The following is a 24,973-nucleotide window of genomic DNA, read 5'->3' as shown; positions in this document are numbered from 1 at the left end:
AGATCAGCAATCATCAAATTACTAATATGTAAATCACTGAGCAGCAATCTGAGTAAATACTTTCCATTCCCATCATTGAGTTCAGAGAAAGGCAGATTCCATTCACTCTCTGCCTTCTCTGTTGATCATTATGTAGACCCTGGACATCACCTTAGTAAAGCAAACAATAAACTAAACACCCTCCCTCCCCCCTCCTCTCAGTTTGAAAAATTATTCATAGATCATAGAGGCCATCTAAGAGGATATTACTTAATCCTCACTACTACTCAGTGAATTGGTTGCTCAGGGTAACTTAGCTAGTTAGCAGCAGGTGGCTCTAGAGACAGTTTTTTTCTTTCTTTTTTTCCTCACACAACAGTCATGACCACACTCACAGGTCATGAAATCTTGTGTCCTGGGTCTTAACTCTCATTTTTAGAAAAATGAAAGATAAAATAGAAAATATCAGACAAAGTTGGGATAATACTGCCGTATTCCACTATGTGGCCTCAAAAAGAGATTTGAAAGAGGGAGCGTCTCAGCTGAATCTCCAAGTATATTTACAATTTGATTGAGGCTAAAGAGAATTTCACACTCTCTACCAGATTTTTAGAGCAGTATCATCCTCAGTATTTTTCTAGGTTAAAGAATAAAAACGTGATACTCTTGAGAATGTGAAGTCTTACTTGGGAAGCAAATGCCATAACCAAGACAATGGACAACTTGATATTCATCCGTTATGCAGTATTTTGAATTGCAGTTGAAATTAATAAGCAGGAAAGTCAAAACAATGAAGAGTTCAGGTTACCAATTTAAAACTACAAAGAGAGGGAGACAGAGACGAGAAGGGAGGGAAGAAGGAAGGAGGAAGAGAGGGAAGCACCTACAAGTCCAGCAATGGGGAACGCTTAAGTAAATTATGCCATCACCCTCTGTGTGACTCACATGGTTTTTAGCTAGTCTCCTCCATCGGTCTGGAGGGTTTTCCTAATCTTCGCCTAGAATGTGCTAACCTAACCTGAACCCCCAAGGATGGCAAGACAGCAGGGATCGAGAGCATTCTTAAAAGATGTAACTGGTGATGGGAAGTTCTTTTCATGTCAAAGCAACCTAAGTTTCATTATGTCGAGGAACTTTGAGGAAGTCCTCAAAATTCACGTATTAAAAGTATATTTCCTATTACACACACCCGTACTTTCTAGAATAAAAACCAAAGCCATATGGGCTTGACATTTTACTTCGTATGTATTGTGGAATTACATCCAGCTACGACAAGATGTACCCTCATCTTGTGAAAAGCTTTTATCGGAAGGCTGTGGGGGTTGGGGGGTGGGGGGGACCTGATGGGCAGAACGTCAGGTGTCTGGATTCCTAAAATAAAAGCCGTCTGAAGTCTTTGTAATCAGCTCAGACGTCAGTTTGTTTTCAACCTCTGTTTTATTTTTTCAACCTCTGTTTTAAAAGAATAGGTCGGAATTATTAGATTGCTTTAATGCGGAAGCTTTTCTCTTTAACAGCTGATTTACAAGAACCCGGGCCTCTATTTTCGCTTTCGGTTTCAACTTTTTCTCCTAGAACGCAACCGCTAACTCCCCACTACGAGCCCAGCCTAGAAAACGGATCAAGGACTAAGGGCCCGCCGGCGTCTCAGGGGCGGGGCTGCGGCCGGGTGGGGCGGAGCCCCGCCCCGCCAGCTCATTAGCGCGAGAACCCGCGCCGCCTGCTGCTGCAGCAGCTCCGGGGCCACCGCGTGGGGAGGCGCCGCCAGTCTCCCCGCCGGCAGGTAGGGAGCGTCCTTCCCTCATGGGGTGCCCACCGCGGGATTCGCTAGCTGTCCCGGTTGGGGTTGGCGCTTTAAAAAATGCTCTTTAGACCTTTGGAATGGAGAGGGGAGGCGGACGTGGGAAAGCGTTGCTGGTTGGATGGGGCAATAGAGCAGATCAGCTGCATAGGTTAATAGGAAAAGCTAAAACGTTTAGCCTTTCGCCAGGTGGGATTCAGTTTTGCTTCATGTCAGTTTTGTAAGTATAAGTTTCCGCGCGTTCCTGAATATGGTCCTGACTTAGGTAGCAGAGTCTAGGGGGAAATTCCTAGGCTGGAGGTCGGACACCTGGGTCCTCGTCCATCCTCAGCTGCTGAGTACGTCGTACACCTGCAGCATCTCCTAAGGATCCCCTCCTACTGTAAGATCCAGGAAACCTCAATAGGAGTTCTTCGCGCTGCCTGCGCTGAGGACCTGCAGGAGACCTGCAGGCTCCAAATGGAGCCTTTGGACACATTGATCATGGTCTTTGTCTTATAACACATTGTTTCACCTTGTTTGCATCTAAGAAATACCTTGTATGATTTTCTGTGGATTAAACAGTCTTCTAAAATGTGATATATGTACCCACACATACTCATAGTATGTATGTGTATATATGTGTATGTATATATGTGTGTACATGTAGATACAGTTTTTTTAGTGGCTGCATCCCATGTTACTGGGTAACCAGGCAAAATTAATATCCCATTCTGGACATAAAGATTATTTACAGTGTTTTAAGTATCTTAGCCATTCAGTGAACATCTTTGAATGTAAATCTCTGGGATATTGCTGATTATTTCCTTCAGGCAAACTCTTGTAAGTTTAACTACTTAGGCAAAGAGCCTGAATATTTTAAAGCCCTTTTTTTAAGTTTTTAATGTTTTTAATGTTTATTTTATTTGGGGGGTGGAGTAGGGGCAGAGAGAGAGAATCCCAAGCAGGCTCCGCACCATTAGCGCAGAGCCTGACATGTGTCTCGATTTCCACCAACCATGAAAGCATGATCTGAGCCGAAATCAAGAGTCAGAGGCTCAACCCACTGAGCCACCTTTTGAGGCAAATTGAAAAATCACCTTCAGGATAGTGCCACTTTCCATTGAAGTTGCCAGCAGTTTTTAAGGTCTATGATAGTCTAAAGAAAAAATTAGCCTTTTTTGGTGGAAGAGAGTAGGCAGAGGTTACAGGACAGTAGTTAGAGTGTAGTCTTACAGGAAGCCACAGAAGTACTGCTGGGATTTGAAGTCACCTGGGAATCATAGAAGAGGGTCTCAGGGTGACCGAGGGAAGGGAGTTGGGCGCAGGGTTTAGCTGGGTTTAATAGGTCAACTCTCTTGATCTATTGATGGGGTGGATTTTCATTTTGTAGTTACATTGTCAAACTCCAGGAAAAAAATTTTTTTTTAAATCAAATTATAGTTCATTTACATCAGGTAAAAGTCAAAGGAAACTCTAAACCAAACAGATATCAAGACACTGCTTACTCCTACTTATTGAGAAAGGAAGCTTGAATTCTTTTCCATCTTTTCCTCCTACCCTGGCTACCCTTGGGAGATGGAGGGGGTAGCATCAGTTCCAAAGGATTATACTGAGTTCCCCAGGCACAAACCTGCTTCCCCATCCAGAATGAACCATCATTTCTTTCCTAGTTCAAATTTCCTTGCTCTTTGAATGCTCTTGTCAGGGAATCCAGATATACCATCATAGTTTCTTACTTGAGGAAGATGTCAGTGTTCTCTTAGACCAGCTGCCCTGATGTTCCAGAGGGAATCCCAGGCAGGCTCCACACCATCAGTGCAGAGCCTGATGTGGGGTTCAAACTCATGAACGATGAGATAATGACTTGAGTCAAAATCAGAAGTTGGACACTTAACCGACTGAGCCAGCCAGGTGTCCCAGAATGTTCTTTGTCCTCGATCAACAATTCCACTTGGGGAAAGTCTATCCTAGGACCTAGCATGGGGCTGAGCACACAGTAGGCACTTCCCAGATATTTGCTGTATACACAAATATGTATGATATTTTTAAACAATCTTATGCCTAACTATAGGGGAAGTAACCATTATGGAAACAGTAAGATACTTACGAATATCATTCAGTAAAATGGAAAATGTTTGTATTGTAATACTAAATGAAAAAAAATGAGTGTTAAATGTAGGATAAGGTTATAATTGTTTTTAAAAAAATTCATAGGGGAAAGGACTAGAGGTAAAATATTTGCTAGAATGCTCATAATGGTTTCTCAGTCTTAGCACTGTTGACAGCTTGGCCTAGACACTGCTCTGCTGTGGTGGCTGTCCTGTGCTTTGTGGGATGCTCAAAGACAGCATTCTTGGAGACCAGCAATCCTCACCCCCACCCCACTGCACTTGGACACCAAAAATACATCCTGGCATTAGCATTTGTTTCCCAGGTTAAAGTAATGGAATAGTGGGTGATCTTTCCCTTCTTTTCTCATTTTCTTCAATGTGTTTATATTATTCTAATAATGAACAAAAAAACAGGAAAATAAATATCATTATTCTCCCTCAACTCTGATGCTTGAGGTTCCAGGGTTCTGTCCCTTCTGCTACTCTGCCTCACAAACATTCTGCGGGTTGGCAGGATGAAATGCTTCACTAAATTCATTTTTATGTTTTTCTGATAACTAAAGGGAAACATATTCATTTATTTGAAAATGTGCACACAGAAACACCAAAGAAATCATTAGTAAGATCATCTACTTTTTTTTTCTTTTTCTCCCATTCTTTCTTTTAAAAATTATAAAAAGGTGAAAACCTGCTTATCATCCCTTTGATTTCACTCCTAGAGATAATCACCATCAGCGTGTTGGTATGGATTTTTCTGGGTATTTCCTATGTCTAAACACACACACACACACACACACACACACACACACACAGATTTTTCTTTGTTTTCACTACAGTAGATTTCTGCTACATATACTGCTCTGCAAATTATGTTCTACAGCTTTGCAAAGTCACTACAATTCTATCCTTAATGGTATTACATTGTATGACTATAACAAAATTTATTTAACCCTTTAGGCTTTCTGGAGTATTCCCCAGTTTGGGGCTAGTGTTAGTAGTATCACCGGTTTACATGTATTGTTTATGTAGGTGTTCTTGTAGGATATATTTCTAGGAGAGGAGGTGAGAGCTCATATATCATATATACATTTAAAATTTTAATGGGCATTACCAAATTGCCATCCCAAAAAGGCTGTATAATTTCACATTCCTACCATTAGTGAGAAAACCCATTTGTTCATTTCTTACAAACACTAATATTAGGAATCTTTATAATTTTGGCTAGGTTGATAAGTGAAAAATAGTACCTAATGTAAACTATACTTTTTTAAAAACTGTTGAGATTAAACATTCTTTCCTGTGTGTATATGTCATTTGTACTTCTTATTCTCTGACCTGTATGCTAGAACTTTTTGCTCATTTTCTGTTGAGTTGTATGTAGTTTTCTTTTTGATTTTTAGGAGCTATTTGTGTATTAGCCTAAATCTTCTGTCTTATATATGTGTAGCATAGATTAATTGATCAGTTGTGAGTTTTTGTATGTATACAAGAGGTCAAAGAGACCTTAAGAGGGAAAAGTGACTTCTCAAAGCGTGTAAATACATGTATAATACAAGAGGGAGAATGTGTTAATAAAGAATAGAAAGAGTGACTGTGAGTTATTAACATCTTAGTATGAATTGGTTGGAGCCTACTGTTTCTCCTTCTGACTCCTGCTACTTGTAGAATCAATTTTATTGAGAGAATAGGATTTATAATTTGGAATAAGTGAAGGACAGAAGAGGAGATTTAGAAGGATGGCCCCTGGGAGAGAGGTGGCGTGGTTGGGATAGTGCTATGGAAGGCTTGAGTAGTTAAGGGTAGAATGAAAATATTCAGGTGCCATGAAGGGGGAAAAAAAGAGTTAAAAGGTGGGAGGTGTGGAAGTCAGACTCCCTTGAAATTTTTCACAGAGCAGGTTTGGATTTCCAGATATGTTCCACTGCAGAAAAAACATGAAATAGTTGAGAGGGTTTAGTGTAGTATTTTCTCCTTGGCGTCTTTTGAGTTCTAGTATAAGTTATTTTCAGACCTTGTAATTACATTTAAAGATTCTGGGAAGGGAAGGAAAAATAAGATAAAAAGAGAGAATGGGACAAACCATAAGAAACTCTTAAACACAGAGAACAAACAGGGCTGCTGGAGGGATGTTGGGTGGGGGGATGGGCTAAATGGGTGATGGGCATTAAGGAGGGCACTTGTTGGGATGAGCATTGGGCGTCATATGTAAGTGATGAATCACTGAATTCTACTTCTGAAACAAAAAAATAATAATAAAGATTCTCATCATAGTAACTTTTTTCCATTTGGCTTTATATGACTGTGGGATATTAAGTAAAGGTATTAAACTTCTAAATTCCCTATTGCACTTCCACATTTATGAATCAGGCATTGTCTGGTTATCAGAAGACTCAGTGAGAACTGCCAAGACCTGTCATCATTGAATAAAGCATTTTTCTTTTTGTGTTTTCCATAATTCGGTCACTCCAGAAAAATGAGGATATTTAGTGTCTTTGCATTCATGGCCTACTGTCATTTGCTGAAAGGTAAGACACCAGATCGTTTCATTAGGTTCTATATTTGAAATATTTTACCATAAGTTAAAAACTAAAATAATTATTTTAAATGGATGTCATTTTTTTTTAGAGAACATTCTGTTTTTCCTTCTTTGTTTCATAAACCCATTTCATTGGCCAAAGATACAGGGAATATGGTCAAACTGAAAGAAAGAAAACTTATCCATTAGCTATTTGTCTATTACCCATTATCCATTTCCCAGGGATAATTCCTGAAAATATCTGGGGAAATGGTCTATGTACGTACTTTTATTCATTTATTTTAAACAAGAACAGGATCGTTATATCCACCTTCCTCTGCAACCTGCTTTTCCCAGTGAGTATATTCTACAGAAGAATTATAGTATACGTTGAAAGTGTCAGGGTAACACAGTACTGGCATCCTCCTGAGACCCTCCCTAAATCTCCATACCCATGTACCTCTGGCTGGACAGCTGGTCAAGAGTTTAGGACAGTAAGAAAAGAGGACTGTTGGAATCTATCATTCAGACTGTCTAGAAGGTAACTAGGTATCCAACCAAAGGACATTATGGGGGTATCCGTATGAAACCAAGTATTCCTGGTTATAAGTACACCATCACCGTGTCATATTTCTACAGTAATATAGTTTTATGATTTGGGGACAGCAACTTGTTTAGTGGATTTTACTATTCTGACTCATGGATGAGATTTAGGGTTCCAAAGTGTGCTCCAAAGCCACTAGATAAAATATGTATTTTAGGGAAGTAAGTCCTTGAACATAATGATCACATAAGTGACCAGATAAAGTGTAAACCCTGCGTCAGTCTGCAAATTTTTTGAGGAGTTTCCCATCTTCTGAAGACTGATCATCTTTCTCTTCAGCGTTTACGATCACAGTGTCCAAGGACCTGTATGTGGTAGAGTACGGCAGCAATGTGACAATGGAGTGCAGATTCCCCGTAGAAGAACAATTAGACCTGGTTTCACTGATCGTCTACTGGGAAATGGAGGATAAGAAAATCATTCAGTTTGTGAAAGGGAAGGAAGACCTGAAAGTTCAGCACAGAAGCTACAGTCAGAGGGCCCAGCTGTTGAAGGACCAGCTCTTCCTGGGGAAGGCCGCGCTTCAGATTACAAACGTGACCCTGGAGGATGCCGGGGTTTACTGCTGCCTGATTGGCTATGGCGGTGCTGACTATAAGCGGATTACTTTGAAAGTTCATGGTAAGAGTAGTCCCCAGGTGGAGAGGGCCCAGTCTTGATGAAAACCGTGTCCTGGTGCTGGGAACATTTCCTTCTTGCAAGTGGACCTCGATATCCATGGTGTCAGTCTGTTCATTCATTCCTTCACACACTCATCAGGGAGCATCCTGGGAACACTTCCTATTCAACAGCCCCCAGGAATCTAGAGCCAAACATGGCAGGGCCCTTTTTCAGTTCTTCTAAATATAAATTTCTAGTATGTACTTTTTTATTATTGTGGAAGTAACATATGTATTTGCAAATAATTCAGATACTATGGAGGGGAGTAAAATGAATTACAAAAGTGCCCTTCCTCCATTCACTGCCATTTTCCGTGGCACACAAAGATGGCAACCACTGTTCATGTGTCCCTCCAGGAATTTTTTTATTCCACTATAATTTCTTAAAATTTTATGAAGTCTGCCATCATTTTCCTTCCTTTATGCCTCTCTGTGTCAAGTCCCGATTAATATGTTAAAAACAAACCCCACTATAAGGTTTACATTCAGAAAGACTTGAAGTCAGTCTATGTAGGCAAAAAATAATCCTACCGAATACAAAGGAAACTATTCTTCAGAGACAGTGTAAACTAGGCTCATTGGGCATATATTCATCTTGAAAATATGTACCACTGTTATCTTGGAGTGTTGCAGAGGAACTGTGAATGTCAAATTCCTGGGTACTGACCCACAGATACGTCATCAGGTCACTTAGGTTCAAAGTTTTGCATTGCCACTAGCTAAGAAAAGGAAAACACCTTCAACACCTTACTTGACCCCTACTGCTTTCACTGTTTAGATTCACAGAATTGAAACATGAAAGGATCCCAAGTAAGAGAAGCTAATCCAAAGTCCCAAAGAACAGAAATCTCCCCTAAGGGATCTTTTGCTCACATGCTTTCCACAGCAACATCCTGTCCATAGGCTTATTGAAATTATTATCTGATACTAAGCTGAAATCTGTTCTCTCTAGTCATAGTTTTGAGATTATCTGCCTGCCTTTTTTGTTTACATGATGATCTTTTAGTATGTGACCAGAATCTAATCATTACCCTCCTTGCTCTTTCCATTCCTGGTTTACCCACCTTCCATTGGAAGATCAATTTTATAAGTAGAAAAAGTTTATATTTATCATAAAGGGATAACTGATTATTATAAACTCAAAATCAAAATTTTGTAGGAATTCGGAGAAATGCATCTATTTTATGGCACATTACTGAGTTTCTGATTCTGGATCAATTAGTACTACTGTTGTCAAGATGATGTCACTTGTCTTGGGAAGTAGATCTAATTTTCATTATATTTTACCATATACTTCCCCAGAACAGCAAGCCGGTGAGATCCCAGGTTGGGATTTTCAACTTTCCTTCAGTCTGTCAGCAAATATCAGGCACTAACTGTTTCATGGCATTGAAGAAATTATCAAGACTTAGCCCCATGAATGGCCAGCATGGCTGGATCTAGGTTGGAGAAAAAGAGCAAAACCCTGTGGTCAGGTAGAAGGAAGTATAGGGTATAAATTTCTGCTTCCAGAAAAGAGGGTCTCTCATCAGCCATTAGGGGGTATGCAGAGAGTGGAACAGTTGTCCTGTAGCGAGTGTGAGTGTTCTTTTAGGTCCTCTGGGCTCTGTAATGTCCCTTGTTGATCTGTGACTTCCTTTGCTATGGTTCAACATTATAGAAAACCTTATAGCCTTGATGGTTTTTCCAAGGAGGGGTTCCTAATGGAACAAAGCAGATGAACATCCAGGTTTGAGGGTCTGATTTATTTTTGTTTTTTAAAGTTTATTTACTTATTTTTGAGAGAGAGAAAGAATCCCAAACAGGTTCCATGCTGTCAACACAGAGCCCAACACAGGGCTTAATCCCACGAACTGTGAGATCATGACCTGAACTGAAATCAAGAGTCGGATGCTCAATTGACTGAGCCACCCAGGCACCCTGATTTGTTTTGACCATTCCATTTTGTATTATAAATTACTAACTTTGGCACCCTAGTCCCATCCCTCTTGTCATCTGTACACAGTGGTCTTGGGTGTTGAGTTGAACTACACTTGACAGCAAGCCAGCCACCAAGCTTCACATGCACTGAGGCAGAGTCATTCGTGGAAATGTCCTCTTTCATGAGCTTCACAACTCAAGCAGGTTAGAATTCCTGAGTCATCTCCATATGCAAATGATTTCACAGTAATGCTGTCAGGTTCCTTTCCCCATCACTGTCCACCTGAGTTAACAGCAGCTTTCCCACAGAGAGTTTACTCACCCTGGGATTTTAAAGGGGAAGCATTTCAAAACTGAAATGTGTAAGAGTTTAGTTTTAGATGAACTCAATTACTATACAGTTACCCTGATAAAGCTCATTTGTTCATACAAACCAAGGATTCATGTTGTCATTCCCCACCAACCGCATTTCTCCCCCCAGATTCACCAGCCATCCCCATTTAGGTGTTCTCTGTAGTGTTCCTCCCCATCTAATGTATCACAGAACATACTTATCCCCATCTAACACATCATATAAATGTGCCTGTTCTGTTTGTTATCTCTCTCCTCTTTCTTGAATATATTTCGCACAAAGGCAGAGATTTTGGTTTGTTTAATCACTGTTTTATCCCTAGGACTTGGCATACAAGAAGAGTGTGACAAGAACACACACACACACACACACACACACACACACACACACAATATTTGTTGAATGGGGTGCCTGGGTGGCTTAGTTTGTTAAGCATCTGACTCTTGATTTCATCTCAGGTCACGATCTCCTGGTTCATGAGATCGAGCCCCACGGTGGGCTCTGTGCTAATAGCATGGAGCCTGCTTGAGGTTCTCTCTGCCTCTCTCTGGCCCTGCCTGGCTCTCTTGTGCATGCACACATTCATTCGTATCCTCTCTCTCTCTCCAAACAAACAAACAAACAAACATGAAAAGAACATAAAAAATATATTTATTGAATGAATGAAGTATTTCCTCAAATAGGATAAGCCTAACCTTTTTGAAACATGAACAAGTTTGAATATGTGAAAATTTATTTCTGAGTCTGTTCATGAGGAATTGTCAGTACTTTCTGAAGAAGACTGTCTGAGGACACTTAAATAGAGGTAGTAAGGAGAGGAGCGGCAGCAGCTCTAGTAGCTGTCCTAGTAGTAACTGACACGTATGTAGTAGCTATTGCATCCCAGGCCCTGTCCTAAGCACTTTTCCTATATTAACTCACTTAACCCTCAAATGACTCTATGGGGTAGGAGGTCCATCATGGGGTAGGAGGATGCATGTTTTCACATTCGACTATCTCTGCAATCTAAGTGTGTCTTTCAATAGATGCCATCTTGGATTCAGTGATGGGTATGGTGTGATTCTCATTTTATGAATAAAGAAACTGAGCTCCGGGGCACCTGGGGGGCTCAGTTGGTTTAGCGTCTGACTTCAGCTCAGGTCATGATCTCACGGTTCGTGAGTTCGAGCCCTGCATCAGGCTCTGTGCTGACAGCTCGGAACCTGGAGCCTGCTTTGAGTCCTGTGTCTCCCTCTGTCTCTGCCTCTCTGCTGCTTGCAGTCTGTCTCTGTCTGTGTCAAAAGTAAATAAAACATTGAAAAAAATATTTTTAAGAAACTGAGGTCTAAAGAAATTAAGTAATTTACCCAAGTTCAGCTATTAGGTGGTAAAGCCAGGTTCTGAACTCAGGTAATCTAGCTCTTAAGTCTCTGTCCTTAATGACCAGGTTTTACCCCTTGTATTTATCCCTCCAGGGCATATATGGAATTGTATATTGACTTCAAAACTACTGTGAACTTTTCTTGGTCTTGATATGACCACTGGATTAGCACATGTGTGCTCTATATCTAGTAAACCAGTAGTCTGTAAATGTTTTTGGTAACCTACCCCATCAATAAAGTAGATTAGCTAATATGTGTGTGCAGTTATAAAGGATGTACTTGTGCTAATATAAAGGATATAGCATAAGAAATTGACTTTTTTAAAAGGTAAAAGAAGTTGAACATCGCTAATTTCATATGGTTCAACCTACTGCATTGTGCATTCCATAAATGTACAAAAATAGGGGGCTCTGGGGTGGCTCAGTCAGTTAAGCATCCAACTTCGGCTCAGGTCATGACCTCAGGGTTCATGGCTTTGAACCCCACCTAGGGCTCTGTGCTGACATCTGGGAGCCTGGAGCCTGCTTCAGATTCTGTGTCTTCCTCTCTCTGCCCTTCCCCTGCTCACATTCTTTCTGCCTCTCTCTCAAAAACAAACATTAAAAATATGTACAAAAATAGAAAATTTTAAAGGATGGAATAAAAATTTAACATACCGTATTTTTAATGCCTCGCTAATTATGATGATTCACTATCATTAGCTAATACTTCAAGGTGAAGTTCATTGTTAACAAAGTGGATGGTCTTGACAATCTTGAGGGTTTTTTTCAGTTTCAGGTGTACAATTTAGTGATTGAACACTTAACATCCAACATTAGGTGCTCATCACAACAAGTGCCCTCCTTAATCCCCATCACCTATTTCACCCATCCCTCCACCCACCTCCCCTCACGTCCCCTCTGGTAACCATCAGTGTGTTCTCTATAGGTTAAGAGTCTGTTTCTTGGTTTGCTTCTCTCCTTTTCTTTATGCTCATTTTTTTTGTTTCTTAAATCCCACATACCAGTGAAATCATGGTATTTGTCTTTCACCATCTTGTTTCACTTAGCATAATACTCTCTAGCTCCATCCATGTCATTGAAAATGGCAATATTTCATTATTTTTTTATGGTTAAGTAATATTCTGGTGTGTGTGTGTGTGTGTGTGTGTGTGTGTGTGTGTGTGTAGTGTGTTGTGTGTATATATATGCCGTATCTTCTTTACCCATTCATCACTCGATAGACATATGGGCTATTTCCATAATTTGGCTATTGTAGGAAACAGTATGGAGGTTCCTCAAAAAGTTAAAAATAGAACTACCCTATGCTCCAGCAATTGCACTACTAGGTATTTACCCAAAGGATACAAAAATACTAATTCAAAGGTATACGGGTATCCCAGTATTTATAGCAGCATTATCTACAGTCTTTAGGTTTTTCAAACCATCACCTTGTCAGGTCCAATTAGGCATTTACTCTTTTAACTTCATAAAGTGTCATTCCTGCCACTTCCTTGTGGTTTGTGCTTGAATTCTTAGTATTATCTTCCATCTTCAGTTTCTCTGCGGAGAAACTTTTAATTAGTTGTTCATTTTGTAAGCAGGTTCAGTCTACTTAAAATTAGATAATCTATAATAAGCCCCAAATGAGTCACTATTCTCCCTTTGGTGTTGTAAAACCTCCCTCTTCCCATATGACCCTCATGTGGCATATGAAGCAAGCCCCAGTATCAATTAGCAAAGCTTTAAGCTTAGATTATCTCTTAATTATTATGATAAAAATATGTATAAGTGGAAGTTCTCATATTTTCTTTTTATACCCAAATACATGTGCCCTACTTTAGAGACTGATACCGTGGATATCTAACCATGAGTAGAACCAATGCACTCATTTATTGGGCACTTAGAGGTATACCACATTTATACATTTTCTTAGCATGAAGCAACATTCTCCTTTATTATTCCATTAAAAATTATAGTAGAAGAGTAAAAAAGCAAACTTTTTACCTCTAATCCTTTACTGTTATCTGTGATTTTACTCTTGAAACTGAAATTGTCCAGAGATCAAGCTCTGTGCTATGTGAACTAGAACCTGTTACGGTAATATTATTGCAGGAGGTATATAATCAGTGGATTGATTGATTTATTTATTATTTTGAGAGAGAGAGAGCGCGCGCATGCAAGAGCAGTGTGTGGGGTAGAGGGAGAGAGACCATGTTAAGCAGACTCCACGCCCACTGTGGAGCTTGACGTGGGACTCAGTCTCATGACCCTGAAATCATGACCCAAGCCAAAAATCAAGAACCGAGCCACCCAGGTGCCCCAGTGGATTTATTTTTCTTAAAGAATTCTTGAACATAACAGATACAATGTTGAGGGCCCAAGTACTCATGAGAACCATTCTTTATGTGTTTTGAAATTGTCATTATGTTGATTTCCAGTGTTTCTATTTGTGGTTTCATTAAGAGCACAAAAACATCACATCATTATTTCAGTTTTGTTTCTGGTTGTTTTGTATCAAATTTCTGTGAATATATCTTATCATAAAGCCATTGTTAGGCCTTTAGTAAAGGAATGGAAAGTTAAGGCTCTGGGTGAACCGCTAGTGATTTCACTGAAGCATTGGAAGTAAAATAAAGATTACCAGCATAATAATGGCTCGTTACCATGCTTGTAATGAAAAAACATGAATAAAGGTCTTAGGTGATGTAAATAGACTAAACAATCTACTAGAATAGCCAGTACACATGGTATCTTAATCCTAAAAGGGTCCTAAACTGATGAGCTAAATTTTAATTGATGATCTAAAATTTAAACTTTATATCTTGAGTGTAATAATTATTTAAATGATTTATTAAAATAGCCAGCATAGTGGCGCCTGGGTAGCTTAGTCAGTTAAGGCATAGAACTCTTGGTTTCAGCTCAGGTCATGATCTCATGGTTCATGAGTTTGAGCCCCACGTGGGGCTCTGTGCTGACAGTGCAGAGCCTGCTTGGGATTCTCCCTTTCTCTCTCTCTCTCTCTCTCTCTCTCTCTCTCTCAAATAAATAGATTTTAAAAATACATAAAATAAAGAATAGCATAAAAATGTTCAAAAAAGTAAGTACCATAATATGGAATTCTGGATGAGATCCTAGAATAGAAAAAGGACCGTAGGGAAAAACTAGTTAAATATAACAAAGTGTGAAGTTTAGTTAATAATAATGTACTAACATTGGCTCCTTAGTTATGACAAATGTAAGATGTCAGCAGTGGGGGAACTGGGTGATAGGTATGTAGGGACTCTGCACTATCTTTGGTGTAAATCTTTCTGTAAATCTGAAACTACTTTAGTATAAAAAATAAATTTAACCTTTAAAAAGTGTTATCAGGAACACATAGCAGTTTTTATAATGATATCATGCTCTTTTTCATACCTAATTTCTGATCCTTGACCTACAGTTGAAAAAGTGAATATTATGCTAAGTGAAATAAATCAGGTAGAGAAAGACAGATATCATATGTTTTCACTCATATGTGGAATTTGAGAAACTTAATAGAGGACCATGGGGGAAGGGAAGGGGGAAAAATAGTTTCAAACAGAGGGAAGCAAACTATAAGAGACTCTTAAATACAGAGAACAAATTGAGGGTCGATAGGGGGAAGGGGGAGGGGAAATGGGTGACAGGCATTGAGGAGGGCACTTGTTGGGATGAGCACTGGGTGTTGTATGTAAGCAATGAATCATGGGAATCTACTTCCAAAGCCAAGAGCACATTGTATACACTGTATGTTAGCTAACTTGACAATAAAGTATATTTAGAAAAGAAGAAGAAGAAAAATAGTAAAAAAAAAAAAAGGTGAGTGACACATGAAAATCAGATTTTCTGTTTATTAAATAAAGTCTAAGAAAACTGTGCTGCCCAGCTGAAGAGGTTCAATGTTATGGAGATAGATTTATGGCAACAAAAAGAAAATATCCAGGAATAAATTTAAGAAGAAATGGTTTGGCCCTTTGTAAAAATTATAAAGCTTTCCTGAGAAACATACAAAGACTTGAGTAAATGGACAGACATACTTTATATTTGGATAGAAAGACTATTGGTTTCAGGAAGACATTTCTCTTTAAATTAACCTGTACATTTACTTGAAGTCTAAATAAAAGCAATATGATTTTTATGGCAAGGTAGTTGTTCCTGTAAGTTCAAACTTAGCCCAGTTGTGAATAGAAGAGTTGAAGGAGGGGCGCCTGGGTGGCTCAGTCGATTAAACATCCAACTCCAGCTCAGGTCACGGTCTCACAGTTCATGGGTTCAAACCCCGTATTGGGCTCTGTGCTGACAGCTCGGAGCCTGGAGCCTGCTTCAGATCCTGAGTCTCCCTTTCTCTCTGCCCTTCCCCCACTCACACTTTGTCTCTCTGTCTCTCTCTTAAAAATAAATAAATGTTAAAAAAATTTTAAAAAAGAGTTGAAACAGAACTAACAGGGGTTCCCCACTGCTGAGACGTTTGAACATTAAGCTTATTTCTCTGAGAACCAGCCAGAATTGATACTTTTTCTAATGTAGACAGCATCAAGCTACATACATAGTTTTGTCCTAAATAAAAGCCCTGCCTTCTTTCTGCTCATGACCTAGCCCCATATCGAAAAATCAACCAAAGAATTTCTGTGGATCCTGTCACCTCTGAACATGAACTAATGTGTCAGGCTGAGGGTTACCCGACCGCTGAAGTCATCTGGACAAACAGTACCCATCAAGTCCTGAATGGCAAAACCATCATCTCTGTTTCCAACGTGGAGACAAAGCTTTTCAATGTGACCAGCACGCTGAGAATCAACACAACGGCTAACGAGATTTTCTACTGCACTTTTCTTCAAAGATCAAGTCCCGAGGGAAACAGTACTGCTGAGTTGGTCATCCCAGGTAATATTCTGAAATGTCTCAACTAAAATGTGCCTACTGCTGTCCCCTGGCCTCTAGCACGATGCGTGTTCACTGTAGGCATTCATGTGTTAAATAGATGAATGCATGTATTACACTGTATTTAAAAAATGCTTCCTCACCTCCACTCATCTGAGTCCTATTGCTATTTAATAAGCATTCAGCAAATATTATTGAATACGCCCTATGTTCCAGGTATCAGGGGTTCATAGAAAAGTAAGACACCATTCAGGCTCTCCAGGAAAAGGAAAAGTTAAACAGATAAGGCAACCCCATTCCATGTAGGAAATGCTCTTATGGCTGAGAGAGTCTGGGGGAGTATCTGAAAGGAAGACTCAACACAGGCAGGGTTTCAGGAGTCCAGATCTGAGCACATCAGAGCTGCTCCTTTCTTTCCAGGGTTTCTCCGGTAGCAAGCAAATGGAAATCTATCCTATTCTAAATGGTACAGGTCATTTCTCCCCATCTGTCCCCCAACCCCAGATATAGTCTATGACATTCCAACTCAAAGCAGTCTGCTGAGCACTTAAGACATAAGAGACTCAATTTCTGCATGTGTCACGCTCCCTCTACAGCAATAACCTGTCAGGCAGGGTTATCCTAGGGGTAAATACGCTACAGCATGTGAGAGGGATTTGAGACTCTTGCCTGCGCAGACTCCGTTATTGTTTTCCTTACTACCCTACAGAAGTGAGTAAGGTGGGATACAGAGTCTGGTGAGAGGCTCAGACCTTTAGAGAGAGACAGGAGAGTACGATGTTAATGTAACCCCAGAGGTGTTCTGAGAAGCACTTCTCAACGCCCCCTCTTCTACTAGATGTTATCAGTAAAGCTTCAGTTACTTAAGAAAAAACAACTAAGAGGGGTGCCTGGGTGGCTCAGTCGGTTAAGCGTCTGGCTCTTGGTTTTGGCTCAGGTCATGACCTCATGATTTGTGAGTTCGAGCCCCACTTGGGCTCTGCACTGGTATTGTGGAGCCTCCTTGGGATTCTCTCTCCCTCTCTCTACCCTGCCTTCCCCAGTTTGTGTGTGCTCTTTCTCTCTCTCTCTGTCAAATTAAATAAATAAACTTAAAAAAAAAAAAAAACTAAGAAATTAGGTGGAAAGGTCAAACAATAGGAAAAGGTAAATAATACTGGATTGGTCCTGTGAATGAAAAGAGCAAAAAAAGTTTAGAAACTTAAAGAGATGCTCTTACTGGGTTATGAGTCACTTTGGTAGGGGCTGCTCTCATGGGCTCCTGCCATTTAAAAGTTGTTTTATGACAGCTAATTTGTGGGAAGGCTTACAGTAACTCGCCTAATTGCTGGTGTTTGTTTCCTCATCTATAACCTGCGATTTTATTTTAATATCTTACATGCCTAACTCAACTTAACTTTGAGATTGAAATAAAATAGATATAAACAGGTTGTAAACTGTAAGCTCTTAAAGAAAGGTTGACCACTGTGTGGTTTTAAAGCTTGAATTAGGCCGTCAGGGATCATGACTAATGGTTAGGAGGTGGGAATTAGCAGTATCTGAGCATCATGTGCTGAGGGAACCCCTTTTCCTCCTGCACGGAACCCCAGACAGATTGGTGACAGGTATGAGTGATTGGATGGCCCGAGATGTTCAAACTGAGAAATAAAAGGTAGCCTGAAAAGGCCTTTAGTGGCGGCCACGTGTACGGGGAGGCAGGAGCTCTCTGCCAGGACCAGGTGGCCTTCATGTCCCATCTCCACCACGTACAGCAAGCCATTGGCTTCTGCATTAAAGAATGCGAGGAGAATAATAAGGCTCCCACGTGGTACTGAGCTGCTGTGGTGAGCACTTCACAAACACTAGCCTCGCAATAAATTTATTATCATTTCCATTTTGTGGGCCGGTTAAAGGATTTGCCTGAGACCTCAAAGCTAGGGAGTGGCAGCAGAATTGAACTCCAGGCCCGTCTGTCCAAAGCCTGGGCTTCTTTCTCTTTTCCATGCTGTTCCCATTCTCATGTCGAAGGCATCTCGCCGTTCTGGCCACTCGCTGGCCTGGCACTTTTGGCCACCTCAAGCTGATCTGAATTAAACCTCAAGGATAGTTACTCTCTCGACCCCTTCCCGTCAAAATGTTATCTTCAGTTTCTCTTTCTCTTTTGTTTTTCAGAACCATTTCTGGCTCCAGCAAATGAGAGGACTCACTTCATGATTCTGGGAGCCATCCTGTTGTTTCTTGTCGTGGTCCCGGCTGTCACTTTCTGTCTGAAGAAACAAGATGGTATATCTTTTATTGCAGTTGGGCCGCCGGGCATATGGGCAAGCGTATGGGGTGCTGTTGTTGCCACAGTGGCTCTTATAGGCAGAGCCAGGGCTGCTAAGTCTTGTGTAATGTGCAGGATAGTCCCATGTAGCAGGGGGCCCTCCCGCCCCAAATGTTAGTGGTGGCCCCACTAGGAAGCAATGATTTATAAAATGCTGCCTTTCTATTAGCATTCACTTGTAAGGCCAGCTTTCAGTTATGCAAAGTAGGTCTTAGCTGTGCTAGCGTGTGAACCTGTGTGTCATGCGTCACTCCAGTCCTGCTCCTTTCGCTGTTCTGCACCATTGCTTACATTGAGGATGGCAGTGAGCCCTTGAAGTAGCATTTCCAAGGGGGTGACAGTTGGATCACGGCTGCAGGGAAACCTGATTTGCCTTTGCAGCGTGTCCCAAAGACATTCCGCTGTTGAGTAGAGATGGCAGTGAGGCCGAGCAGGATTGCAGGGTGAAGAGCGTGTGTATGGGGGTGAGGGCGGGAGAATGGGTGTGTACACAGGGTGAAGAAGACCACGCGTCATACAATTTCTTTCCATCATGCAAATAACCACAGACTTAGAGTAGGAGAGGAAAAGCTAAAATACCTGCCGGTTTCGGTTGAATTTAAGTCTTGCATTAGTTGTACTGCTGTATTGAGTTGGTTTCTGGGCACCCTGAGGAATAAAGATAGTTTTTCCTGTAGAGCTGTGATACTCCTACCATAGAGTATTTTATAAGATTTCTGGCTGAGGGTGCTATATAGTTTTTGAAATAATTTGCATGTGTTTCTCTATTTGCCCATGGGAACAATTAGAATCCAGGAAATTGAATCTATTCAAATAATTTCCTCCCATTTTAAGATGATTCAAAGTAGACATTTCCCCAATACTTTGAGAAGTATATCAGGGGATCCAATGATGATCTGTGTGTAGAATTATCTGAGGTCAAATAGGGAAGTGGAGGATGGAAGGGAATTCCAATGGTGGTTGAGAAATTCCCCACAACCCCTAATAGGGTGAGTGGATACGGGAAAGTGGTGTAATTAAGTGGAGGTCAGCTGTTTCTAAAGAATACGTATTTAACAGAACTGAGACAATGAGCCAGAATGTAAGGATGAAGTTTCAATGATATGATGACCCTGAAATGGAGTTGATTTGTCCAAGGAAGTGACTATTGCCACCTTGCATTTTGAATATTTCCCCATGAAAAATAATTTTTGGCATTAGGAATGACTAGAAAACTAGTGTATAATAAAGTACCTTGGAATATGGTCCATCTCTGAGGGAAGGATGGAGAATAAAAGTATATACTGCTAAAAAAAAATCTCGGAGCAGGGCACCTGGCTGGCTCAGTCAGGAGAGAATATGACTCTTGATCTCAGTGCTGTGAGTTTGAGCCTCACACTGGGCATAGAGATGACAACTAAAACAAACAAACAAACAAACAAACTTAAAAAAAAAAGAAAGAAAGAAAGAAAATCTAGCAGCAAAAGAATATGCCCTAAACTGTTGAATTGACCTCAGGGGTTGGAACCCATGGAATAAATTTGGAAGTCTACCAGATTTCCTAGGGGATTAAAAATGTTTCCTAAGAACCTGGAATTTAAACTTGAGTCACTGCATGGGATGTAGAGTTATGTTATATGGGGATAAATATGATTTGTTGTTTTCTTTTTTTTTTTTTGAAGTGCGAACGATGGATGTGGAAAAATGTGACACCACAGATATGAACTCAAAGAAACAAAATGGTAAGAATATTAGCAGGGGTGAGGAAGCTGAAGGAAAAAGAAACAAAAAGTTAACAAGAAGAAAGCCATCAGCTATAATCTCCCCTCGCTGTAAAGAATGCTGGCTGTTAGAGCGACGGGCTCCTCCTTACCTCCACCTGCGATAAGGGGCCTCCTCTCACTGTCAGCCAGGAGACTGAGGAACAGCCCTGGTCCACAGCTTTGGGGATGGCAGGAGGACGTAACTTCTCTCTGCTAAATTTTTATTGCTCTGGATCCTAACACCTCCCTGCAAAAGGGGGGACCAAGTTGAGTTACGTGGGTGGATGACAGATGGATAGATGATAGAGAACTTGAGTAGCAGTCACTGTGTTAACTGCATAGGCAGTTCCTTATTTAATCTCTCCCCCACAAAATCAGAGAGATAAATACTGGAATATTCCCCATTTTATAGTAGAGGAAACATAGGGTTAAGAAGATCATGTAAATTGCCCAAGAACACATACCTGACAAAAATCAGGCTTTGGAGCCCGCTAGCCTGACCATTGATCCTTACTCTTAACCTGTCCACTAACATTCATTTCACCACAAATGTCTGCATTGACAAAAGGTAGAAAGACCTCACCCAGCTGATTGAACTAAGAAGAAAGGTTTATTTTTTTCAAGTTTATTTTATTTATTTTGAGAGAGAGAATCCTAGCAGGCTCTACACTGTAGCCCAGAGCCCAGGCTCAAGCTCATGAACCTTGAGATCATGACCTGAGCCAGAATCAAGAGTTGGAAGCTTAACCAACTGAGCCACCCAGGCACCCCTGAACTAAGAAGAAAGTTATATTAAGATTTCTAATTCTTTCTAAAAAAAAAATTTTTTAATGTTTATTTTTGAGAGGGAGAGAGACAGAGACAGAGTGCGAGTGGAGGAGGGGCAGAGAGAGGGAGACACAGAATCCAAAGCAGGCTCCAGGCTCTGAGCTGTTATCACAGATCCCGATGCAGAACTCAAACCCATGAATCACGAGATCATGACCTGAGCCAAAGTCTAATGCTTAACTGTCTGAGCCACCTAGGCACCCCTCTAATTCTTTCTAATTCAGATAGAAATGAAACTTCATGACAAACCCAAATTTAAAGGAATCTAATTAGTTTGGATAAGCCCAGGCAGGTCTCATTATGCTGTCCATCCCACTCAGTTGTTTTGTAAAACCAGTGAACGTTAGGAGCATCTTAGGGTGACCAGCCATCTCTCTCCATTTGCCCAGAATTAAGGGTTTTTTCAGGACATGGACTCTCAGTTTTAAAACTAGGACAAACCTAGGTTGATCACCCTTTATGCTGCAGAGGTAACTGGACATAAACATAATTTGCCTCTTTCTCTTACTGCAAATTTATTATATCATCTAGCAACCATGAGTTATGTTTCTCATGATCACTCTCCAGATCTACAATTTGAGGAGACGTAATCCAGCATTGAAATTCCTGATCTTAAAGCAGGGATTCTCAGCCTGTGGTTTGGGCTCGTCAGGGGTAAGCATGACCAGAGGAATGCGGAGGGCCAGGCGAACTGCAGACGATGTCGGATGTGAGAGGCCCAAGCGCTGAAAAGTGGAAGCCAGGAGAGAAGAGGAGAACAAAGCAAGGTGTAAGCAGGGGTCACCTGCCAGGAAACCCTGTGGCCTCAGCATGACTGGGGCCTCAGACTTACGGGCACCTGAGAAAGAGAGAGGACACTTCCAAATTGTCCGTCGCTCATCCTAGGAAAACAAGTTGAGATTCCCTGATTTAGTGGTCAGTTCCTACAGAAGTGCCCGTTGGCTTCACCAGCATCTCTATTTGTCGTCTGTGTTATTGAGAGCCCCAGTGTTGCAGCAATATTTAAGTATGTCATTTCTATTTATTTTGGGTGTGTGGAGTCTTGTCATGTGAGTGTGGTTGTGAGTGATTTCTTTTGAAGGAATACTATGGTGGAAGTTAAAATTTTGCCACGGCACTAAACTGCTTAGTGACTTGGGTGTGTTCAATAAGATGTGTAGTGTTTTTAAATTTTTTGGTAATGTTTCTTTATTTTTGAGAGAGAGAGAGAGAGAGAGAGAGAGAGAGAGAGAGACAGTGGGTGAGCAGGGGTGGGGCAGAGAGAGGGGGAGACACAGAATCCGAAGCGGGCTCCAGGCTCCGAGCTGTCAGCACAGAACGCATCTCAGGGCTGGAACCCATGAACCATGAGGTCATGACCTCAGCCGAAGTCGGACACCTAACTGACTGAGCCACCCAGGTGCCCCAAGGCATGTAGTATTTATAAAGTGCTTGGTATCCACCACAGCTACCAGGACGTAGGAAGCATAGAGAACAGACTGATGGTTTGTATAGGATATTACCTTATTTAGCCCCCCAGTACTTTGGTTGACATGAAAACTCTTCCTCTCACACCTTAAGGCGAGGTATGTTACTGCAGTGTCTGTTCCATTTTACCTCTCAGCATTACAGCCATGTGGCATCCTCACACACAATGTCACGTAATGCTTGTGACAACTGTATTGTGGTAGGCACCGTTGCTACCCCCATTTCACGGTGGAGGGAGAGGAGGGATAAAGTAACTGGCCCGAGCCAGTAAATATCACATCTGAGATTTCCACAGCTGTCACTCACTGGCCCTTTAGAAGACAGTTGAGGGCTGTGTTTTGCTTTAAGCAATTCATTCATTCAGCAGAGACATTTAGGAAGTGCCCTTGCACGTCCAGCACTTTGCCGGGCCGTGACTGAAGAGGACAAAGTAGCTCTCCTCAAGGAGCTCGTGGCATGGAGGAGTGATGGGTCAGAGAATATATTATTACAACTTAGTGCAGCGTCACAGTATAAGGTACCGGAGGACCGCGACGGTGTGGAGAGTCTGGAAAAGCCTCCAAAAGGAGGGATGCCAGTCAGTGTGTTCCTCAGAAGCTGAAAATACATTTTCATAATCCAAGTGATTTTAGTTTATGAGGAGAAGTCAGCATTTTTAAAAATTGTGGACGATAACTCTTGAATCCCTTTTCTCTCATTGCATTTATCTCTGATTTACTTACCTTTGCCCTGCAGTCTGATGTCGATATATGTCGTGTTGGTATTATTTTTAGCAGTTCTTTCTTTTTACTTAAGTGCTGTTGAATTTTGAATTCCTCTCTTTCCGTGATTCAGAATTCAGATCTAAGAGAAAACATTAAAAAGTCTTCATTCCATTCTCGCCGTCGAGTTTTCCTTTGCAGAAGCAACCATCCGTGCCTTTTATTTATGTGGTCTTCTAAAGACCATCTCTGAATATATGTAGAAATATGTGTGAAAAGTATGTCTTTTATTTCTTTCTCTTTTTCACGTAAGTGGTAACACACTGTTCACCTGCTGTGCACTTTGCTATTTTTATTGAATATATTATTCCTCATGTAGCGGCTGGAACCAATGTGAAGTTCCCAGAGGCCGGGCGTCATGTCTTCTTTGCTTCTTTGCTTCTTCCATAGCCTGTTAGTATCTTTTCTAAGACTTAGTACATCCTAAATATTACTTCATCCACTTTTAGACAACAGCATTTGTTGAGTGCTCTGTGACTGAGTTTGGATTTGGTTTCTGTTGTGTTTCTCAAAGTGAAACCCTTGGGTTCTCCAGGGTACACGGGGTCAACCTAGTCCTAAGGGCTGACTTTAATACTAATTCTCTACGACCAAATCATGTGTGGAACTTGTTTTTTCCTCTCTGTTTTCTCTTGAGTATAAACTAGACTTTGATGTTGCAGTTGCAAAACTACATGAGTGGGTTTTATTGTGTTTTGTTTTTTGTTTTGTTTTTGTTTTTTTGAAATTCCAGTACTGTACTTGGCCTCTCACCTGTGCTAGAAAAGGTGAGCCTGAACCCTTGAAAAGGGCTGTGCCTGAACCCTTGAGTCCTACCAGTTCTCATCACTACAAAGATCCAAGATACTGCTTTTCAGAACTTTGAATTTACATGCCCTCTCTGGAGGCCCCAGCGTATTCCTTCTGTCTTCGCCATCTACCTGTGTTATCAACAAGGAAAACCTTTGCTTTGCCACATGTCAAGGCTGAAGAAACAGAATCTCCAACAGAACAGAACTCCTTCTGTTCTCTTTTTGTACACGTTCATTTGTACAGCATCCGTTGTTTGCGTGACTGTATCCTCTGTGTGAGGTACAAGAGAGGGTTCTGGCTGAGTTGGAGGACAGTCTGTTCACTCCATTCCTAAATGTTAATGCCTTCTTGTGGTGTTAGATTTGTAAGGCACTTTATATCTTTGTCTTGTGTTTCACTGTAAAAGACATAGGCAGAGAGGATACTTAGTTCTGCGTTTTAATTGTCATTATTTACACCTGCATTAATTTAATAAAATATTTATTTTGTTCCTCGGTGCACCAGCCTGTCCATTTTCTTGTTTTCTAGGTTTTATAAACCACGTCCAGTTTAATATCCTGGTGGGAAAAGTTGCTTAGAATATCTGCAGCTACCTTCCTAGTAATTTTTTTCATAGCTGCCATTTATGTTGCATACTCTTGAGTTAAGTGTGATGAAATCGATCAAGAGAATTATTTGTTTAAAAAGGATGCATTGAAAGTTTTCATTCTCTCTTACTCGATAGCTTCTTTTAGGACAATACCAAGAAAAGAGTCAAAGTTGTGTCACACAAATTGAAGATCTGAGGGAGGAAGGAGAGGAGGGAGGATGAGAGGGAGGGAGTGGTCCTCAAGACAGCTATGAGGAGGGGCGCCTGGGTGGCTCAGTGGGTTAAGCTTCTGAGACTCTTTATCTCGGCTCAGGTCATGATCTCA

General features: G+C 40.9%; 1 protein-coding gene across 1 annotated transcript; it reads left to right on the top strand.

The window, feature by feature from the left end:
• Positions 1-1,665: 1,665 nt before the first annotated feature.
• On the top strand, positions 1,666-24,555 carry CD274 (CD274 molecule). Its single transcript, XM_060610203.3, has 7 exons — positions 1,666-1,762; positions 6,343-6,398; positions 7,272-7,613; positions 15,880-16,167; positions 18,316-18,426; positions 20,131-20,190; positions 21,607-24,555. The coding sequence occupies exons 2-7, from the start codon at positions 6,347-6,349 to the stop codon at positions 21,627-21,629; spliced, it is 876 nt and encodes a 291-aa protein (XP_060466186.1). The 5' UTR covers positions 1,666-1,762; positions 6,343-6,346; the 3' UTR covers positions 21,630-24,555.
• The last annotated feature ends 418 nt before the right edge of the window (positions 24,556-24,973 follow it).

This window comes from Panthera onca, chromosome D4 (genome assembly GCF_046562875.1).
Source record: "Panthera onca isolate mPanOnc1 chromosome D4, mPanOnc1 haplotype 2, whole genome shotgun sequence".
Taxonomy (NCBI): domain Eukaryota; kingdom Metazoa; phylum Chordata; class Mammalia; order Carnivora; family Felidae; genus Panthera; species Panthera onca.
Note: the sequence above shows the minus strand (reverse complement) of the source record. Positions and strands in the feature narration are given on the sequence as shown.